The sequence below is a fragment of the Pezoporus flaviventris genome, unplaced genomic scaffold (genome assembly GCF_033815535.1).
Source record: "Pezoporus flaviventris isolate CSIRO_AGI_PZ_B2104156 unplaced genomic scaffold, CSIRO_AGI_Pfla_v1 ptg000007l, whole genome shotgun sequence".
NCBI lineage: Eukaryota > Metazoa > Chordata > Aves > Psittaciformes > Psittacidae > Pezoporus > Pezoporus flaviventris.
Genome location: NW_026892555.1, coordinates 33,548,633 through 33,566,696, shown reverse-complemented (window position 1 = coordinate 33,566,696; position 18,064 = coordinate 33,548,633). Strand labels below are relative to the sequence as shown.

The 18,064-nt window shown below is 37.1% G+C and overlaps 1 protein-coding gene across 10 annotated transcripts in view; it reads right to left on the bottom strand.

The window, feature by feature from the left end:
- Positions 1–18,064, bottom strand: part of NCOA2 (nuclear receptor coactivator 2) — a 193,816-nt gene that overhangs the window by 63,037 nt on the left and 112,715 nt on the right. For all 10 annotated transcript variants that reach the window (XM_061448305.1, XM_061448306.1, XM_061448304.1 and 7 more), the window contains 2 exons: positions 14,340–14,441; positions 13,327–13,499 (listed from right to left, as the gene is read on the bottom strand). In XM_061448305.1, coding sequence (XP_061304289.1) covers positions 13,327–13,499; positions 14,340–14,422 — 256 coding nt within the window. In that variant the 5' untranslated portion in view covers positions 14,423–14,441. The remainder of the gene's footprint in view (positions 1–13,326; positions 13,500–14,339; positions 14,442–18,064) is intronic.

Genomic DNA, 18,064 nt, shown 5'->3' with positions numbered 1-18,064 from the left:
TTTTTTTTTTCCACTTATGTTTCCTAGGAATGCGTAGCAACCAGTATAATCTCCAATCTCTGACTGGTTGAGGTGTAATTTAGACTATTTTATAACTGCCTAAAATACAGTACTTAGACAACAAAGGAAAACACATGGCAGATTAAACACATTGCCTATCCCTACTGGTGCCTTACCCCAAAATACCCTCAACTTTATCAGTCACTTACTATTCTATTCTGAAATCAGATAAGCAGATTGAAACATATGTATCTGTAGCTGTATACACAAACATATATCCACGAAACACTTTTACCTCTGTTGGTATTTAGATGACTTCAAAACACTCATGTAAACTACTCAGCTGTACCTGATTAACAAACACCATGCATCCATCAGCACTGACTTAAAATGTGGCACGGTAATATGGCAGAATTTCTAATAAAAGAACCAAGCTAACTGACCTCTCCACTGAAATATTAGACACAAATATTTGGCATCACTCAGTTTAGAAAAGTAATTATTTTCTTTGGTATGTACTGAATTAGGACAGAAAATTTGACTGTATTTTTTGGCATTTACAATTTTATAAGTGTTAGATATTTACTCAGTGAGTAACCTCATCTTGTTTTGATAATTCATCTCTAAAAACATTATTAATGTTTTCAAAGACAAGAAATATGGCAGGATCTGATAAGTTTTTTCAAAGCAGGGCTCCATTGCTATCTTAGAAACAATATATCGCTTTCATGAAAGTTAACAGCTCTCCAGTTGGTTCTTTGACGCGCAAAAACACAGGCAAGATTTTGAAAATAAAGATACAAGGGTTAACACTCTTTAGGCTAGAATCTGCAGATGCAATTGCCAAGCTAATTAAACTTATAGGTTTCCAAAACTTAGGCCAAAATAACAAACTGGAAAGGAATATTAATCTAGACAGACTCCGTTTCTTGAAGCCTTACTCTTACATACTCAACCAACTGTTAAAAGGAAACAGATGACTCCCTTTCTTCGAATGCCACATCGTCGTGATTACAAAATCTCTTATTTATTTTAGGATGCTGAAGATAAATCTTTCTGACACACCAACAGGCAAAGATCTTTCTGCTTTTATAAGTTGCCATCAACGACTGCAAAAGTTTTCAAGAGATCTAATATGGCATATCAACAAGAAATATGATGGATCATGGGCTACCCATGAGCCCAGGAAAGAAAGTTTCCATAATAAAGCTTAGGCCAAATTGGAGCACAGATGACTGAAGACAGCTAAGGAAGAACAGAACAAGTTTAATTTAATGTGTCCATGCTAATATGTCTAACAGGGCTCCTACAGCTTCTAATATTTCAGGTTATAGCAGATCTTCTATAAAAAAGCTCTAAATCATTAAGGACAAGTAAAGTTTTCTTCCTATAATAACCCAGTGTTCAGAAATAGATGCTGAAGCCCCTCTTCTTGCTTGTCTAACCCACCATCACAGGCCACAGCAAACATTTAAGTCAATTTAGAAACAGAAATGTTCCTATTACTGCAAGGAAACACGAAGGAAAAACAAAAGCTTCCTAAAAGAATCTGTTTACTACTTCCCAACAATAACTATTCTATGATTCTATAATTCCTACTTAAAGGAATGTTTTAATCCAAATCCTTTGTGAAACAGTGTTTCAGATTCATTTCATATATTTCAGCAGTGCCTACCTTACTTTAGGTACATGGCTCTTGGAAGGATGGTAATGACTACTAACACCTATCATTTAAGATATTCTCTAAAATTAAAAGATCTCTTTTTAGTACCCCAGAAAAGCTTGGCTTATCTTGTTGCTAAGATTTACATCCAGACAAAGTTACTTACCTCAATTACATTAATTTGTTCTGTCACATCTTAAAATGCCTACTAATAGAACTGATAGGTACAAATAGGCTCCCTTCAATAGACTGAACCATACTTACAACATAATTATTTAAGCATTACCATTTTTTGTTCTCTATTTCAGAGTCATGAAGTTGGGATCAGCACCTAGTCTTAAACAAGTCAGTATTATTCATAAACAGAAAAATAATTAAACCCAAACGGCACTGCTTTCTCTATTTTCTCAGTTCTCCTGAGAAGAAAATTTGACCTGCCCTAAAAACAGTTCCCTTAACCATGGATGACAAGCAGCTCACTGGAAAGGATGCTCCATGTCCCCTTGGCACAAAAGCTGGTAATGCAGGTCTGCAGCCAAGCCCATTCATCAGATCAGATCAAAAGTGATAATTCATAAGTTTCTCAAGTCTGCAATTTACTTATTTGCTTGCAAAAAGGAACATGGATGCCTGCTTCTCACTTCATCCATTAAAGCACTAACAGGTGAGACCTTTTAAATAACAGTTATTTCCACAGGATTATGGGCCCACTTGAGCCTAAACATTTAAAGATACAGGGATTTGAGCTAAGGAGCTAAATTCTATGCCATTTGTCGATCTGGGAAAAGTCCTTATTTTAAAAAACCACCACCCCCTCCCCCCAAAAAAAAACCACAAAACAACAAAAAAACAAAAAAACAACCCAAGAACAACTACCCTCCATCCCTCAAGCAAACAACACAAAAGAAACTACCCCCCCCACCTTTGGAAAGGGTTTGAGCTGTTGATGTAAAGGATATATACCCCTTGTCTGAGCTTCTAAGAACAAATGACAACTCCCAGGATCATTACAGAGCTCGGGGAAAGGAAGAAGATTCTTGCACCATAACTCACTATGACCCTGAGAAAACCAATATCCTCCCTCAGTTATATTTAATACAGGTTTTATGGACTGGGTTCTCTGCCTGTATCACTGCCACAAAAAAGCAAACAAACAAAAAAGCTTACTGAGCATATTTACATTTTAGATTGCTAATTGCAAACACATAATTATAATTTGAACATTAAGTACAATGGCCTGACAAGCTGTATTACAATGTTCAGTTCAAATCAGCATCTCTAGCAGCTACACAGATGGAGCCTCAACTTTCAAGCTTAACAGTAATCACAATAAACCTTGATATCAATCAGTGTAACACTCAACGACTCATCAGTAAGTTTTGTCACATACCCTAGAACTATTTAATGATTTCTTACTGCAGCACTAAGAGAAATAACAATATCAGAAAGACAGCAAATTGAATAAAACTGTCACAGGTATGGTGATGCTGGTCCCAAAATTATGGCTAAAGCACACTGAAGGCAAGAGAGAGCATAACCGGGAAAGAAGTGAAAAACAAAATGCAGGACAATTATTAAAAAGGAGAGAAAACAGAAAGGGCTGGAAAATAAAGACCTTCAAGAGAAGAGGAAGAAATAGCGGAAAGAAAATTCATTCTACGTAAAATACCATTTTTGACAGCTAGAGACATTCAAAAAAGTCAAGAGGGATACTAAGAAATAACTAAAGATAGAAAAATAAACATTCAACTATTTCCTCCTAGCTAGAGGGGAAAGGTTTTGTACAAAAGAAGGAAGACAGGAAGAATTTTATGCTATTGGCACAAAATACCTCAACATTTTTCCACCAAAAACCAAAGCAAACAAACCAAGAAAAATCTAAATGAGGATCCTCTGAGTTTTCTGATCTATGTTTAGAACTTACAACCTTGGTATCTCTTCCTCTTCTTTCTTATTTTTTTTTTTTTATTTCCAAGTGAATCAATTGTTATATTAAAGCACACTTCCTCTTCTATGTTGAACATAGGCCCAGACCTAATTTGACATAGAATAACCTGTCTCTGGAAGACATCTCCTTCAGAAGGATCATGGGAATTGCAGATTGTTCCAAGTCTTTCTAGGAAATTGTGCCTCAGAAGGAAAAGTACCAGTAAAAAGCTACTGCTCTTCACGCTCACAAAGCTTAAGACGACAAAGGACTGTCTACACAGATCTCTATAACACATCCCAAAATGTTTCACCAAATGACTCCTGCATGATGCCAAGAACCTTCTCTGAGTTACAATACATATTTTGAAGGGCATTCAAATCTGTTTGGGAGGGCTGATAAAAACTACCAATGTCTTCATTAAGTTGCTTCAAATTTCAATTAACTTTCCACTAAGAATCTACACCTTACATACGAGTTGGCTTTGGCCACAGATTCCAGCTGTTAGGCTGCATCCTGCCTTCGTGTGTTAAGGAGTCTTCTGTGGTGGGCACGCTGCATAGCTCCATTTTGCTCTGCATCAGTAAGCAAAGCAAGGTTAGCAGGGATGTGCCTTTCTGCTTCAAGATGAATAGAGCCTCAGTGAGTAGAGGTACCACACTGCTGTTTCTTCCAAAGGGGCACATGGGTATTATTTCAAATAACATGGCAATACCTGGAGCACCTCCAGTTACAGAGTATCTACTTTGAAAGATTTCTACTTTAGCAGAACTTAAATTTATGTACTTCTGACATTTGCTCTGATCTTGTGTGAGCTAAAGAATGGCTTGCTTTCAGAGGGAAGATGGAGAGCATGTGTGTCTTTAAGAGTGTGGCACACACACTAGAAGTACCCATTGTCTTGCAAAATACATACACATGTGCCAAACACTTCCAGTGATGAAAGGGAACAGAAGGCATGTATGTCTTGGCTTTCTAACCATCTGTCTGAGGACATTCAACAGTGTACAAGCAGAGCAAGTAACTGATCATTTGCCACATCACCCTTCAAACTTCAGTATATGTTTTATTCCCCATTTGTACACTGTGGGCTTTCATAAAAGAAACTGAAACATGAACAGTAATTGTTTTTTTATGTCCTCAGTCATTCTACATTCAAGGACCCCTATTTCTAACTAACTTTCCATATGCAGAATCTTCGACAAAAATAACAAAATGCATGACTTAGAACAGATGCAATTATCTTGGTTCTAGTTTGAACACAGAGGAGTCTTTGATCAATACCTCTTTTAATGTGCTGTGCATCCACAGGTTTTCAGAATTCAAACATGGTATGAAAAGCATTGCACCCTATTATGAGTAAATATTATATTATCACTTTTCAGGATGCAGTCTTTAAAAAGAAAAGATAAAAGCTTTGTAACAAAAGCTAGGTTTCTTATAATAGATGATGTTATTTTGACTGAAGTATCATCACTACTCCCAGCAAATTAATTTGCTATTCCATAAATTAAGCTCCACAGAGACAGTTAAGGTAACATGAAGTCTCCTTCCTCATTTACTTGCTTTACATACTGCTGAGATTAGTACACTGCATTCACTAATCTAAAGTGCACAGCAAGCAGCACTAGTGTTCTATAGTCAGCACCTTTTACACTGCATACCTTCTAATAATAAGTGACTACAAACACAAACACTAAGACCCAAATCAGAAGCTCCCAATTCTTCTTTAGCACCTAAAATCAGTGTTTGTTATTGACCAGACACCTCTGAAGACAGAGCAGCTGGTGAGAAACACTAGGCTTGAGAGCTTAGTTCATACTGTGGAAGGCTAGATGTCAGCCCATATTTCTGTATTTTATTTTTTCCCACAATTTAGAATTCTAAATGCATTTATAATGTTTATAGTTCATAAGAGATTACACGATAAACTGCGGGAGAAAAATGTTAAAGTGTGCAATAACAGTTTTAAGTGCAACCTGAGAACAGCACACTATCTGCCATGAGATAGCCTCCAAAATCCTAACTTGCAAGAAGAGATGTCTCCATCTTTCCTATACAAGACACAAGTATACAGACCATTCTATGATCATTAAATTTTAAAATAACAAAAACAAAACTTCAGTGAAAATATTTCTGCAAAGAACAAAGAGGGAACACTTGAGATATATCCCCCAAACTATGTTAAATACAGGAGAGGATGCTCAATTCGTTATAGCTTTCCTCAACATTGGTATTACAGACCTCTTAGATTGCAACCATTCTTGCAGCAACAGAACATAAAATAAACAACCAAGCTCCACTCCCTTGCATTATTTTCTCTTTTGATGTTTTAGAAGTTATGAAAGAAAACAAAGTATAGATCAAAGAAAAGCAAAATACAGGTAAGATGAAAACAAACAAGCAACTTTTCCCCTAACAGCTGCCCATTATTACTATTTCTGCTTGAAAAAGACCACTATCTTAACAGTTAGAAGTGAACACTTAGTTTCTTTTCAACTTTGAGCCAAAACTTGGAATCAAAGCTTAGCTTTCTGCTCTAAAACTTCAAGCTAATTAGAACTGTCAACCGTCATGACTAGAGTCAATCATCATTGACAAAGTTGAAGCCCACAGACAAGAGACACATTAAGTGACAGTCATTGCCTGAAACTCAGCAATGCCAACAGTACCAAGACAGCTGTGGGCAATAGCCCATGGCTCAGTCATTGCTGGCACACTTGGAGCCATGTTGGAAGGGGCGCCAAGGACCTTTGTGGAGACTGATCTTCTCCTCCCGGTCAAATAAAAGAACCTGCTCCGGCTCACCACTCAAACTCACAAATGCTCCTGTCAGGGTAAGGAAGGGAATGGAAACTCATGTCCAGGAGGAGGGCAGGGATGGTTGAACCAGGGATTTTCAACAGCTGCCTCATTTCCCGCAGGTTAGTCTGTAGCCTGCACATCAACATCTTTAGGACCACTCTATTACTGCTTTTATTCAAAACAAATAGTAACAAAATTGACCTAAATCTCCTAATCAGATGATGAGTAAAGAGTCTCATTAACTTTGTGGAACAAGGCTACATTTATTCTAAAACGGCAGATAGGATTTAAACCGTGATTAGGAAGAAAAAATTACAACAATCCATTAAATCCTATTAAGTGCTGGTCTCACAATTTTGATTACCAGTTTGATGATTATTTTTGTCTGTTTTCTTGAAGCAGGAAAATCACAGAATCACAGAATGGTTTGGGTTGGAAAGAACCTTTAAAGATTCATTTAGTCCACTCCCCCTGTCATGTGCAGGGTTATCTTCCCTTAGACCAGGTTGCTCAAAGCCTCATCCAACCTGGCCTTGAGCACGTCCAATGATAAGGCATCCACAACTTCTCTGGAAAACCTGTTTGATTGCCTCACCACCCTCACAGTAAAAAATTTCTTCCAATGTCCAATCAAAATTTACTCTCTTTCATCTTAAAACCATTGCCCCTTGTCCTGTCACTACAGGCCTCAGTAAAAAGTCTCTCTTGATCTTTCATATAAGACCCTTTTGTATACTTTTGTATACTGAAAGAGCCTTCTCCTCTCCAGGCTCTCTCAATAGTTTGAGCCAAGTGTGGACACAGTTTTATGTCATAAAGGCATCCTCAGCTACTCCTCTCATAAATCATATTAATCAGATTATAACATTGCTTCAAAAAAAATATCGGTATAGCTAAACCACCATAACTTACATGTAGATAAGGCCTAAGTCTTATCCTGCATGTTACACTACTCTGGTAGAAGAAGCAAACCCTGGGAAGTTCCACACTTGGTGAGTCTTGATGGCTAATTATCACTTTTCATCAGAGCCAAAAAAGAAACTGATGGTCTGCATTACCTAAAACCAGTTTAAATTGTTCCGTGAATCAGTAGTTCTCTGGAGGCATGCAAGTAGTAAAGTCAACACAACTGGATATTTAGCCAAGGTGCTTTACAACGTACAGAGGAAGATCAAAGCCATTTTAAATGCATCAAATTCAGCTGTAGGCAGAGGAGACACTAAAGCAAAATCAGTAATAGATTTTTTTTTTGGTAAATGTCTGTATAAATTGTTTGACTTCACAGCACAATTTCCTCTGACACTTAATTCAGTCTTAAAATCTTATCAGGCTGAAAGTACAGAAGATAGAAATAATAATGGCATGCAGAACTCCTTCAAAAATAAGATTCAAAAATTGGCATCAACTTTAAATCTCCTGCTATCTCAAATACGATTAACATAAAAAATATAATTACAGTTAAATTGACCAACTAGAATATTTGCAACACAAAAATGAACAAACAACGCCCAAGTCTACATATGCTCGCCTGTCTTAATATCCTGATTTGCTAAGATATTTATGCACATAAGTTTAAACCTTTAAGTAGTTCCACTGATTTAACAGGGATTACTCATCTGCTGAAAGTTAGTCAGTTGCTTAAATACTTCGTGAAATATGAATCTAAATTCAGATCTGATAAATTCAAAGTAGCAGCAGCCAAAGTAACACCTCATTACAGTTTTAAGACCATGCTGTTTTCCTTTAGCAAGCAATTTTACTTGCAGACTGGTGCTGGAGGCAACAATAGACTATCTGCTGGAGTGACCGTGTGATTACAAAGTAGTACTGCTACAGGGAAGCAAAAACTGGTTTTGCTATCAAATGTGAAACCAGAAAAAGATGATATATATAATTAAGAACAAGTCTTCTTTTTAAATTCATACCGGTTCCATAGCTCTTGCATGTCTCTCTTCACTAAGTACTTCTCCCTCTGTTTAGCTTTCATATGGTGATTCATTCTGTCCAAGGTCTGTCTTGTAAGGCTGTTCTAAAAACAAGATCTGACAACTCAAAAGTGTACCTTAACAGCTACACTGATAATCACCACCCTACCTAAAGAAGTTGAGTTTGAGAGATGTACCTCTCTTCCTGTTTAGTTGTGGTATCGTCATGCTTGATTGACTGAACGTGGCCTGGACTGGGAGTTGGAGTCAATGATCCTTATGGGCCCCTTTCAACTTGAGATATTCTATGATTTGGGGATTCTCTGGCACAGTAGGTTATATCCCACAGTATGTAAATCTAAATAATACCGGCGGATGCCATCCTAAAAAAAGGCTACAGGAAACAGAAAGGCATGGAGAATAGGAGGAGAGAAATAAAAGAGATGCAGACCTGGAGTTTAATAAAAGGTATTCAGGGGACTTGAGGGGTTAGAAAAAAAAATATAAATAAAAAGAAGTCTTGTACTTGATGTCAGGACACATTCTTCAGCATTCATACTGAAGGGGTCAGAGGAGACTGTTTAGCTAGAGAAACTGCTAAAGAAGCTTAAGGTGATCTACAGTATCCTCTGTACCCACTGCATTGTTGATATCCAGAGAAGAGGGTAAAAGCACAATGAAATAATGAAAGAGGTTTCAAGGCCTGAACCAATAGATGGTCAAGCAGTGAAATGTAATAAATAATCTCTGCTTTAAAATGTGAGCTATTTACCTGCATGAGGTTAGCATAATGGAAAAAAAAGAGCTTTAAACTAAGGGTAAAGGTTTAATTTTTATATCCTGCTTAATACATAGAAGTAAAAAATATCAGCTAAAGGGGGACACAGCAACCAAAACCAATAATAAGAAACAAAGCCACTGACATAATAAGGAGTCAGGCAGATGACAAGATTCAAGGCAAATGACCACCTTAGGTATGAAATCAAATGAGACTGATGTGAAACAGTTCAACTGACTGTAAACAAAGGAAGAAAAGAATCCAGACTCCTTTTATTCGTTCTCAGAATTTTGTTGTCTTCAGAGATGAGGAAACATTTTCATCAGTACTTGTACAACTGAAATGAATCTGTCTTAAGTGCTGAAGTGTTTTCGTAAAAATAAGGTAGGATCCTAAAATCGGACACTATTTTACTAAATACATTACTTAAATACAACCAAATGGCTTTATAGCTTCTTGGCTGTCTGGCATATAAAGGAACATTTATCCCCAGTGGTCTTTACAGTAGTCTAAAACTAGCTTCTTTTTAATTAAACACTTGCAAATCAGAACTTATTGTGTTTGTACACATCTGTGTACATTATGAACACATCTGCAACATGTATGACTAACAACCATTCAAAGTAATTTAACAAAGCTGCAAATAATAGGAAACCTTACACTTTCATGACCATGTAACACAATCATAAACCCACCATTTCATATCACTTTTGTGCTAGAAATAAAAAAATTGAGTGATTTTTTTTTTCCCAAGTGTTCGAAATACAAGTCTCAAATCCCCAGCAGAAATGCCCACTTAAGATTTACATGAATACAATGTCTGTTTCATCTTCATGCTAAATTCATGGATTTTCATCTCCTCTGGACATCCACAGATCTCTATCCAATCAGTGTAAGATAATAAGAGAAAAGTCTTCAATAGAAAATTCAGCTTTTGTAAAGAAACTTGTCTTCATTTTTCCCAAGTGCAGAAAACATTTCAAAACCCAGATTAAAACTACACGTTTATATCTTCCAAATACCTTTAATTCTTCTGATTAATTCAGTTCTATGCATACAGTTATAACTTGCTTTCAAATTGTAATAAACCAAATCTCCAACCTACCACAACTAAAGAATCTTTGAAGTATATACAATGAGAAATGACATAAAGATAACAAATATAGTATTGCAAATATATATTTGCATATGAAATAGATCAGGATAACATTATATTAAATTACATAGCATTAATATGGCAAAAAAATCTATTTTCCAGTTACCAGCCCAGGAAGTTTGACATGGGAAATGAGTATTAATCTCTATTTCTTCCTTCCTTGTTTCCACTCCTAGAACCTAGAATAAAGTCTCCTTCTCAAATCTCAGTAGCAGCTATAAAACTTGTTGCTCTCACTGGCTTTACAAGGTATTTATAACTGACTGCACTTCTGTAAGTAATTAGACATTGATGTGCGATTTTATTTATAGATGAAAAAGAAAAATTGGGAAGAACTTTTAGTATTTATTTAAAAAATCCAGCCTCTTTACTAAAACTAAATAACAAAACTGTAAAACCAGCTTTCACTAATTTAATCCAGTTTTGAAGAAAACCAAAGCATATCCACTACACAACAACTGAGCCATCTTAATTTGTCTGTGTAAATGTAGAATCACTCAGGAATTTCAGGACTTTCATTTAGTTTTCTTCTACAGTTACCTAGTGCTACACTAAAAAACAATGACACAACTCTAAGAAAAGGCAATTTTAACCTGAATCTCATGGCACTGTATGCAAGTATAGTATTATTTTCATGATTTTGTTTTAGAAAAAATATTGTTAAGATTAAGATAATGCAAGTGTTTTGCCATTATAAAGGTCTTCTAACATGACTTGGCAGTGGAAAAGCCATCATAAAGATTTGGAACAACCAGCACAGATAAATACATATGTGCCAAATTCCCAATGTGAAGTGATAACTACCTAAAAACCATAAGACAACAATAGTCACTCTAGGTCTTCAATCTGTTTGCCTTGCTTAGGTCAGAGTTTTTGTGGCACTCGACAGAAGTATAGGTGTACTGTACTGGGTGTGCAGTTTGAATGTTTACTATATGTGAGACCTATTTCTTAATGAAATGCCTGTTCCAAACCAATGCTGCATTTGAATTTTTCTTAAAAGGAAAACCTTTTAAATTTGCCATTACAAAACCAGGTGTAGCTTCTATGCAGAAATCGGTATCGAACTTTTAATTAGTTTAAAGGAATAATTTCAAGTATCCTAATCTTTGTTGCTAGATACTGAGATGCTATTAATGTCTACCTTGAGGGTCTCCAGTGTTTTGCAATGGCCCTTTGAGAGACTTAAAGTCTAGTCTGTACCAGCTATAAGTTTTATGCAAAGACCCAAGCAGTTGTCAGACAATCTAACTGTTCTCAGCTGAAGAACCTTGTGCAACAAATCAACATCATAAAGAGTGATTTAGTATCTTTATTGTTCAAGGGTTGCAAACTACTTCTACTTGTTGAAATGAACAGTATTCATAGCACTTCAGTCTGTCTTTAAAATTGCATTTCTGGTTGTTTTTGCAATAAAACTTTATGAGGCTAGAAAATTAAGTGCACATTCAGCTTTGGTACAATTCTGGCCCATTATGACTTAAATAATTTACATGTAACCTGGTCTGATGAGTGAGAACATTTTACAACAATATGAAAAATGTTTTTATGATATTGGTCCTGAATAACAAAACCCTGGATGTGCCAAAGTTGCCATTAGTTAGAGCCAGATTTTCAGACTGATTTTCTAGAGCTGCTGAGAGAATTACCAAATGGACTAACAGACTTTCCTCTGTGCACCCACTTCCTAGGAAAACATATTCTTTTTGTCTTTATTCCTTCCCAGGTAATGGTAAGGAAAATGTATCTCCTGGTGACAGCAAAACAAAAGTGCAAAACTGAATGTAAGAAAAGGAAGAAGAACCAAACATAAGGAAATAAAAATAAAATCTCAAAAAGCCAGCAAGAAATGACGATGAGCACCGTGCAGCATTAAGAGGTATACTTCCAATATGGGTCACAGCAACTTCACTAGAATATCCGTGTAAAAAATTACTGCAACCGAATAGCAATAAGAAGAGAACAGGCTAAGAAACACGAACATTCCTCCAAATGAATCAATTGGAGCCACTCTGGTGGCAGTTAATACTATTTGACACTGTCCACTTTACATTTAGCTTTGAATAGGCTGATGCCTGAAACAGCAGATCTACTTGTTTTAGAAATAAACCTGTATCTAAATTATCCAACATTAATCTCCACATCTGTAATTTCACACATACAGTATGGAAAAGGAAGCATTACTTTCCACAGAAATCACAGAATACTGAAAAGTGAAAAATGTTAACATGTTCAAAAAGCAAAGGAATCTCTCTAAACACAGTCTATAAAGAGATTGAAATCTTTCATATTAAAAGAAAAATGATACACACCTACTTTAAGAATTTGAATCTGCCCCAAACACCTGCAGTGCTATTCATGCCTGCCCAGACAGACCTGTGCCACAAAACCAACTTCCAAAAATTTCTAGTTTCTAAACGATTTCGTTTTTTTTTCTTTAAATAGGACATATATGTAAAGAAAAGAAATACAAAACTAATCTTCTAGACAAAGAACAGGAAGAAAACTGTCACGTTCTCTGGTTTGCATTTATAACAAGACCCTATCTAGAGATTAGAATAGTTTCAAACCTATTGTAGTTGAGGATATGATGTCAGCATTTAAGGGACACAGATAATTTAGTCCACAATATCTATTCATACGAACAAAAGAAAGCAAAAGGGGGAACGAAGAATACTTTCATACCCCCCTCTCCTGGATCATTCCTATTTTGCATGGATTCATCATCCATGTAAGAGTATGCAAGTATTCTTTCTTTCCCGCCAATGCCATCCGCTAGTTAACTTTTGTAAAAGCACAGGTCATTTTAGTTCCATTATATGCACGCCTCGGACTGACCGATTTTTTTCTCTCTCTCTCTGCAAGTTCTGAATTTTCTGTGAGACTTACTCTTAAAATAGTGATAAGATACTTACCACACTCTCTTCACATGAACTACAGCACTTTTCAATACTGATTAATGAAAAACCTGGGAATTTGCTAAAGAAAAGCTGAAGAGACCATCAGGTTTGCCAAAAATAAAGCAATAATCAACACAGAAAATATTCAAAGTCAATTAATTAGTCTTCTTACCTTGTTCTTTTATCTGACGAATTTGCTTCACAGTTTCTTTCAAGATTGCACATTTGTCAGGTTTAAAGTTAAAGTTGTCAATATCATTAAAATTTGCAAAAATCAGCTCTGCAAGTTCTTCTATGTATTTATTCTCTTGCTCACGATTGCGTTTCTCAGTGCTTCTTTTAGGGCTGGAAAAGGATTTTATTTAATGTCACTTTGCCTGCCTTCTGCCCAGCGCAAAGATGATTTCAAATGGTTTGAGAGCAGTTTAACAAAACCAGAGACAACTGTCTCCTCTCACTTCAAAAGTCTAACTTACAAGTTTCTCAAGCAAAGAAGGAAAGGAGCATTAAAAAACACTACTTCCCCCCTGCTCCACTCCCAGCAGTTACATTTTTGTTTAAAAGAGGTTTGAGATTTGAAATTCAAAACCAAAGATTAACTGGGGGAATGGGATTTGAACATTTAACAAACATCCCTCCACATGGTGTTGAGAATCCAGGGAGTATTATATAGTGACAGTGTAAGAGAAAATAAAACAGCTTCAGAAGCTAAACCAAACAACTCATACTCTCTGCCTCCTTGCGAAATTATGACAGACAGTTGCAAGAAGAAATGGTAAATGAGTGGATATGCTTTAAAATCTATTTGCGTTGGTAATGTAACTGCCATAAAACTTAAAAATATTTTTCAAGTCCCTGATTATGATGAACAAGAACTGCTGGAATGAGTGACTGAATAAGACTCCTTGCAATGATTACCCAAAAAACATTTTTACATAGCTCCTAAATTGTCACCTAAATTTTGTATTTTGGCACTACACTGGATTCAAACCAACCAACCAAATAATAATAGAAGACATAAGCCCCCACCCCAAAGCCACAATACAAAATTACCGCATCAGAATAGTTTGGTATTGACTTTTCTTAGCAAGAATGTAAGTTTGTAATTTTCTAACTGAAAAATGTGTGCACGTGTAACAATTTCAGTGTTGCTTTTTCAGTATCCTCAGAAATAAATGGTCTAACCTGGGTCCAAGCTGATCGGGATCCTTGCGCTTTCTTGACTCTGCTCTGGTTGGGTCAGAGGTATTTTCTCCCATCCCACTCATCTTGAACACATATCAGCAACTAAAAAGAAGAAAGGGCAAGAAAAGGTTATGGCGGAAGAATCATGAGCTCTCTGTTCTCAAGTTTCTCATTCCATGCTCAACTCAGTTTTTACTTGGCAAATCTATCATTTAAAATAGAGGGGTTTTTTGAGAGGTACCAATAAAAACTCTGTGTTTATGACACCACAAAATGCTACACAAAACTCCTTCAGAAGGAAATTTGTGGTGGGCAAGCAAAGTGTTCTCATCTCTGCCTGCTACCAGATAAGTACGTTTTGTGCCTGGGTTGCTGAATTTTCATGGCAATTTTGCAAGGTTGAATAAGGAAAGACAAAAGAAAAGCCATAGGGCCACACAACAAGAAAAACACAACAGAATTGATATACATTAAATGAAATGTGTATCCCAGCTACATGAAAAGGTAGCACATGCAGCTTTAGTTAAAAATCAAAAGATAATACTTGCACAAGAACATGTGCAATACTGTAGAAACAGAACATCTGTCAACACTAGAGATCACTGAGGAACTGATAAATATTTTGTGCATATAATCTACCTCATAAGGAAAACAACTTGTCAAGCTATCATGTGTTAAAACAACACAAGCTTATTACAATTTGTGCAATAAACAGCCCATGGAAATCCTGCCCTGCTCCTGGCTGTCTGCTGTCCTGTGCACCATAGGAATAAACAAAACTCGCCTGCCCCAGGTTACATACTCCTTAAAAAATGCCAATATTCTGGAGGCAGAAAGCACTACTACGAAGGACATAGGGAAGTGATTCATACCATGCTAAAGTAAGAGCTGGAGCCTGTAATTCTATGATCACTTCACATCAGCATAAAATGGAAATCAGGTATCAAAACAAGGGGGTTTACCAGCTTCTTCAAGCCCTTCACTTCTGTCCCACCAGTTCTCTTCCCTCTGCTGGCCCGGTCAGGATGCACTGAATTTAATGAGGGAACTGCTGCGGGTTAAAACTGCAGTGCTCTTTTGCTTTTTCCTTTTTGACACTTTATAAAATCTAGCAGCTGTGGATGTTCACAGGTAATAGGTGTGCTGGTAACAGGATGTTCTGGAAATCTAGGTTTTCCCAATGAACTGGCTGAATCAAGATATCAGCAAAAACAGCCTGAAGACTATGATCCAAGCAGTTCTGCAGGGATGCTGAGAAAGGCTACTTACTGAAACCTGAACAGGCAAACAAAGACTCCAAGCCATCTCAGATTCAGAACTGAGCACCAGCTAATTTTTCCCTAAACCAAGTGGCGGTTTTGTTTTGTTATATTTGTTTTTGTTTTTTTAAATACTGCTCAGGTTTCATGGAAAAGATGGGATCATGCCTGAAACACAGCTCCCACCTGGTCATTGAATGGATGGTATCAGATTCTATTTGAAAATATCTTTTCTCTACTGAGTTTACCCACAGAATGGTTTGTGTTGGAAAGGACCTTAAAGATTGTAGTTCCAAATACCCTGCCATGGGCAGGGAGACTTTCCACTAGACCAGGTTGCTTGAAGCCCATCCAGTCTGGCCATGTATATCCATATGCATATACACACTGCCAACCTTTTGAGAACAACCCACTGCAAGAAGAAGAAGGGAACACTGATTCCACAGTAAAGCAGAGCTGAGCTCTCAAAGGGAAGACACGCCATCACAAACTCCATCACTGTGTACTTGCTGGAGAACTCTGCAATTCTCCAGTGATGCAGTCAGGGCATTCATACTGCCACACCAACACTGACCTTACTGCAGAGCATGAAACATCTACTGCAGTCTCCAGTGTGGCCTGTGAAACTGGTTGTTCCTTAAATCAGTATCTTCACTTATTTCCAGCCCCAGCAGTCATTCACGTCTATTCAAATACAAAAGTAGAAATATACATCCATCTGATGTGTTTCACTTCTGTGAAAATATGCAGTATCACAAGTATGACAAGCAGAGCTCCAAGGAAGGAGCAAGATACTATTAAGAAAACTGTCAGTAATTAAGAGAAGTTATCAGGAGACAACAGTTCCACATATCTGTCAGTGGAAAGCTGGAAGTGTCCTTAGGGCTCTGTTCAAATGACTGAATTTTTTACTGACCACGGTGAGAAAAATTCAGCATAAAGAAGCTGTACATGCCTGAGATCATCTGACCTCTGAGAAGGACTCAGATGGTGACCTAAAGTTCAGGTGGCCTAAAGGCTGGGGAATCCCTTAATTTCTCACGTTTCCCAAGTAATACCTGAGAAATGTAAACCAATTCACTATTATTCTTCAGAAAAACAAGCACCACAATTCATGAAAATCAGTCGAACATTCAAATTCCATCTTCTTCCCCTGAGTAGTAAGAATTAAAGCCAGAGAAAAGCATTTGGGGGGAACAACCCCTCCACACCCCATTCCTCTACAAGAAAGCAATAGGAACAATCATTGACAAGTTTTCCCAGCTACTCTGTCAGGATTACTGCAAAGGGAAGTGCCTTTTTGCAGTAACCAAAGTTTCATGGGTAGCTCCACCATAGAATCATAGAATGGTTTCGGTTGCAAGAGACTTTAAAGCTCATGTAGTTCCATCCAACCACCCTACCTCAGGCAGAGCACTTTCCACTAGATGAGGTTGATCAAAGCCCCATCCAGCCTGGCCCCTAACAGTTCCAGGAATGGGTCATCCGCAGCTTCTTGAGGCAACCTTTTCCAGTGTCTCACCACCATCACAGTTAAGAACATTTTCCTAATATCTAATCTAAATCTACCCTCCTTCTGTTTAAAGCAATTCCCCCTCGTCCTATCATTACATGTCCTTGTAAGAAGTCCTTCTCCAGCATATGCCACCAATGCATGTATCAATTCTTTTCATTCACACTGATGCTATTCTGTAGGAATGCCACTAGATCTACAGTATCTGCCTTCAGAAGACATAATAAAACTATCCTCCCACCACAAACATCTTCAGCCTTTTGTATTTAAGGGAACAAAAGTGGTATCATGAAACTAGTACCTTCTCTATTAAACATAGTAAATGGTTCTAGACAAATAAATTATTTATTTTGTTTGCACTTACAGGCCATTACATCTTTTCCTCCGCAGCCTTATCAGCTTGTTCTTAGAATGAGTTACCCGTTTCTTTTTACTCATCATAAATTTTTCTGGAAATCTACCACCTACTACCATGTTTGCTTTCTGCTCTCCCCTATGTCTTCATTAGAAATTACATTCTATACCTCAAAGATCTGTACAGGCTCTGCAGCTCCTATGCTGTCCATGACCTGGTGCTCCAGAGCAGATGTAAAATCCAGTGTCAGTAGCTAGACAGACAATACTAATACAATCTAAAAAAAATCTCAGGGGCTGAAACGAAAGTCACTAAGCGGTATCTAGTACACAGTACTAAAATCAAGAGGATGTACCCACAAACTCTATCTCCCTAGGGATTATGTGGCTGACTAGGACAGGTTAAATTCTGCTGTTCTTTGGGGATTAAGAAACTAAAATATTCTCCTGAGTTAGAAGAAATGAGGAGAAATCAACTTTTATAAGATGGGCATAGATAATCTGCTGCCCTGCTCCTCCATAATGCTACGTACCAAATACAATAGCCAGAAACTGGGCAATTGATTCAGTTCCCTCTTGCAGAAGGATTTCAAGCCTGT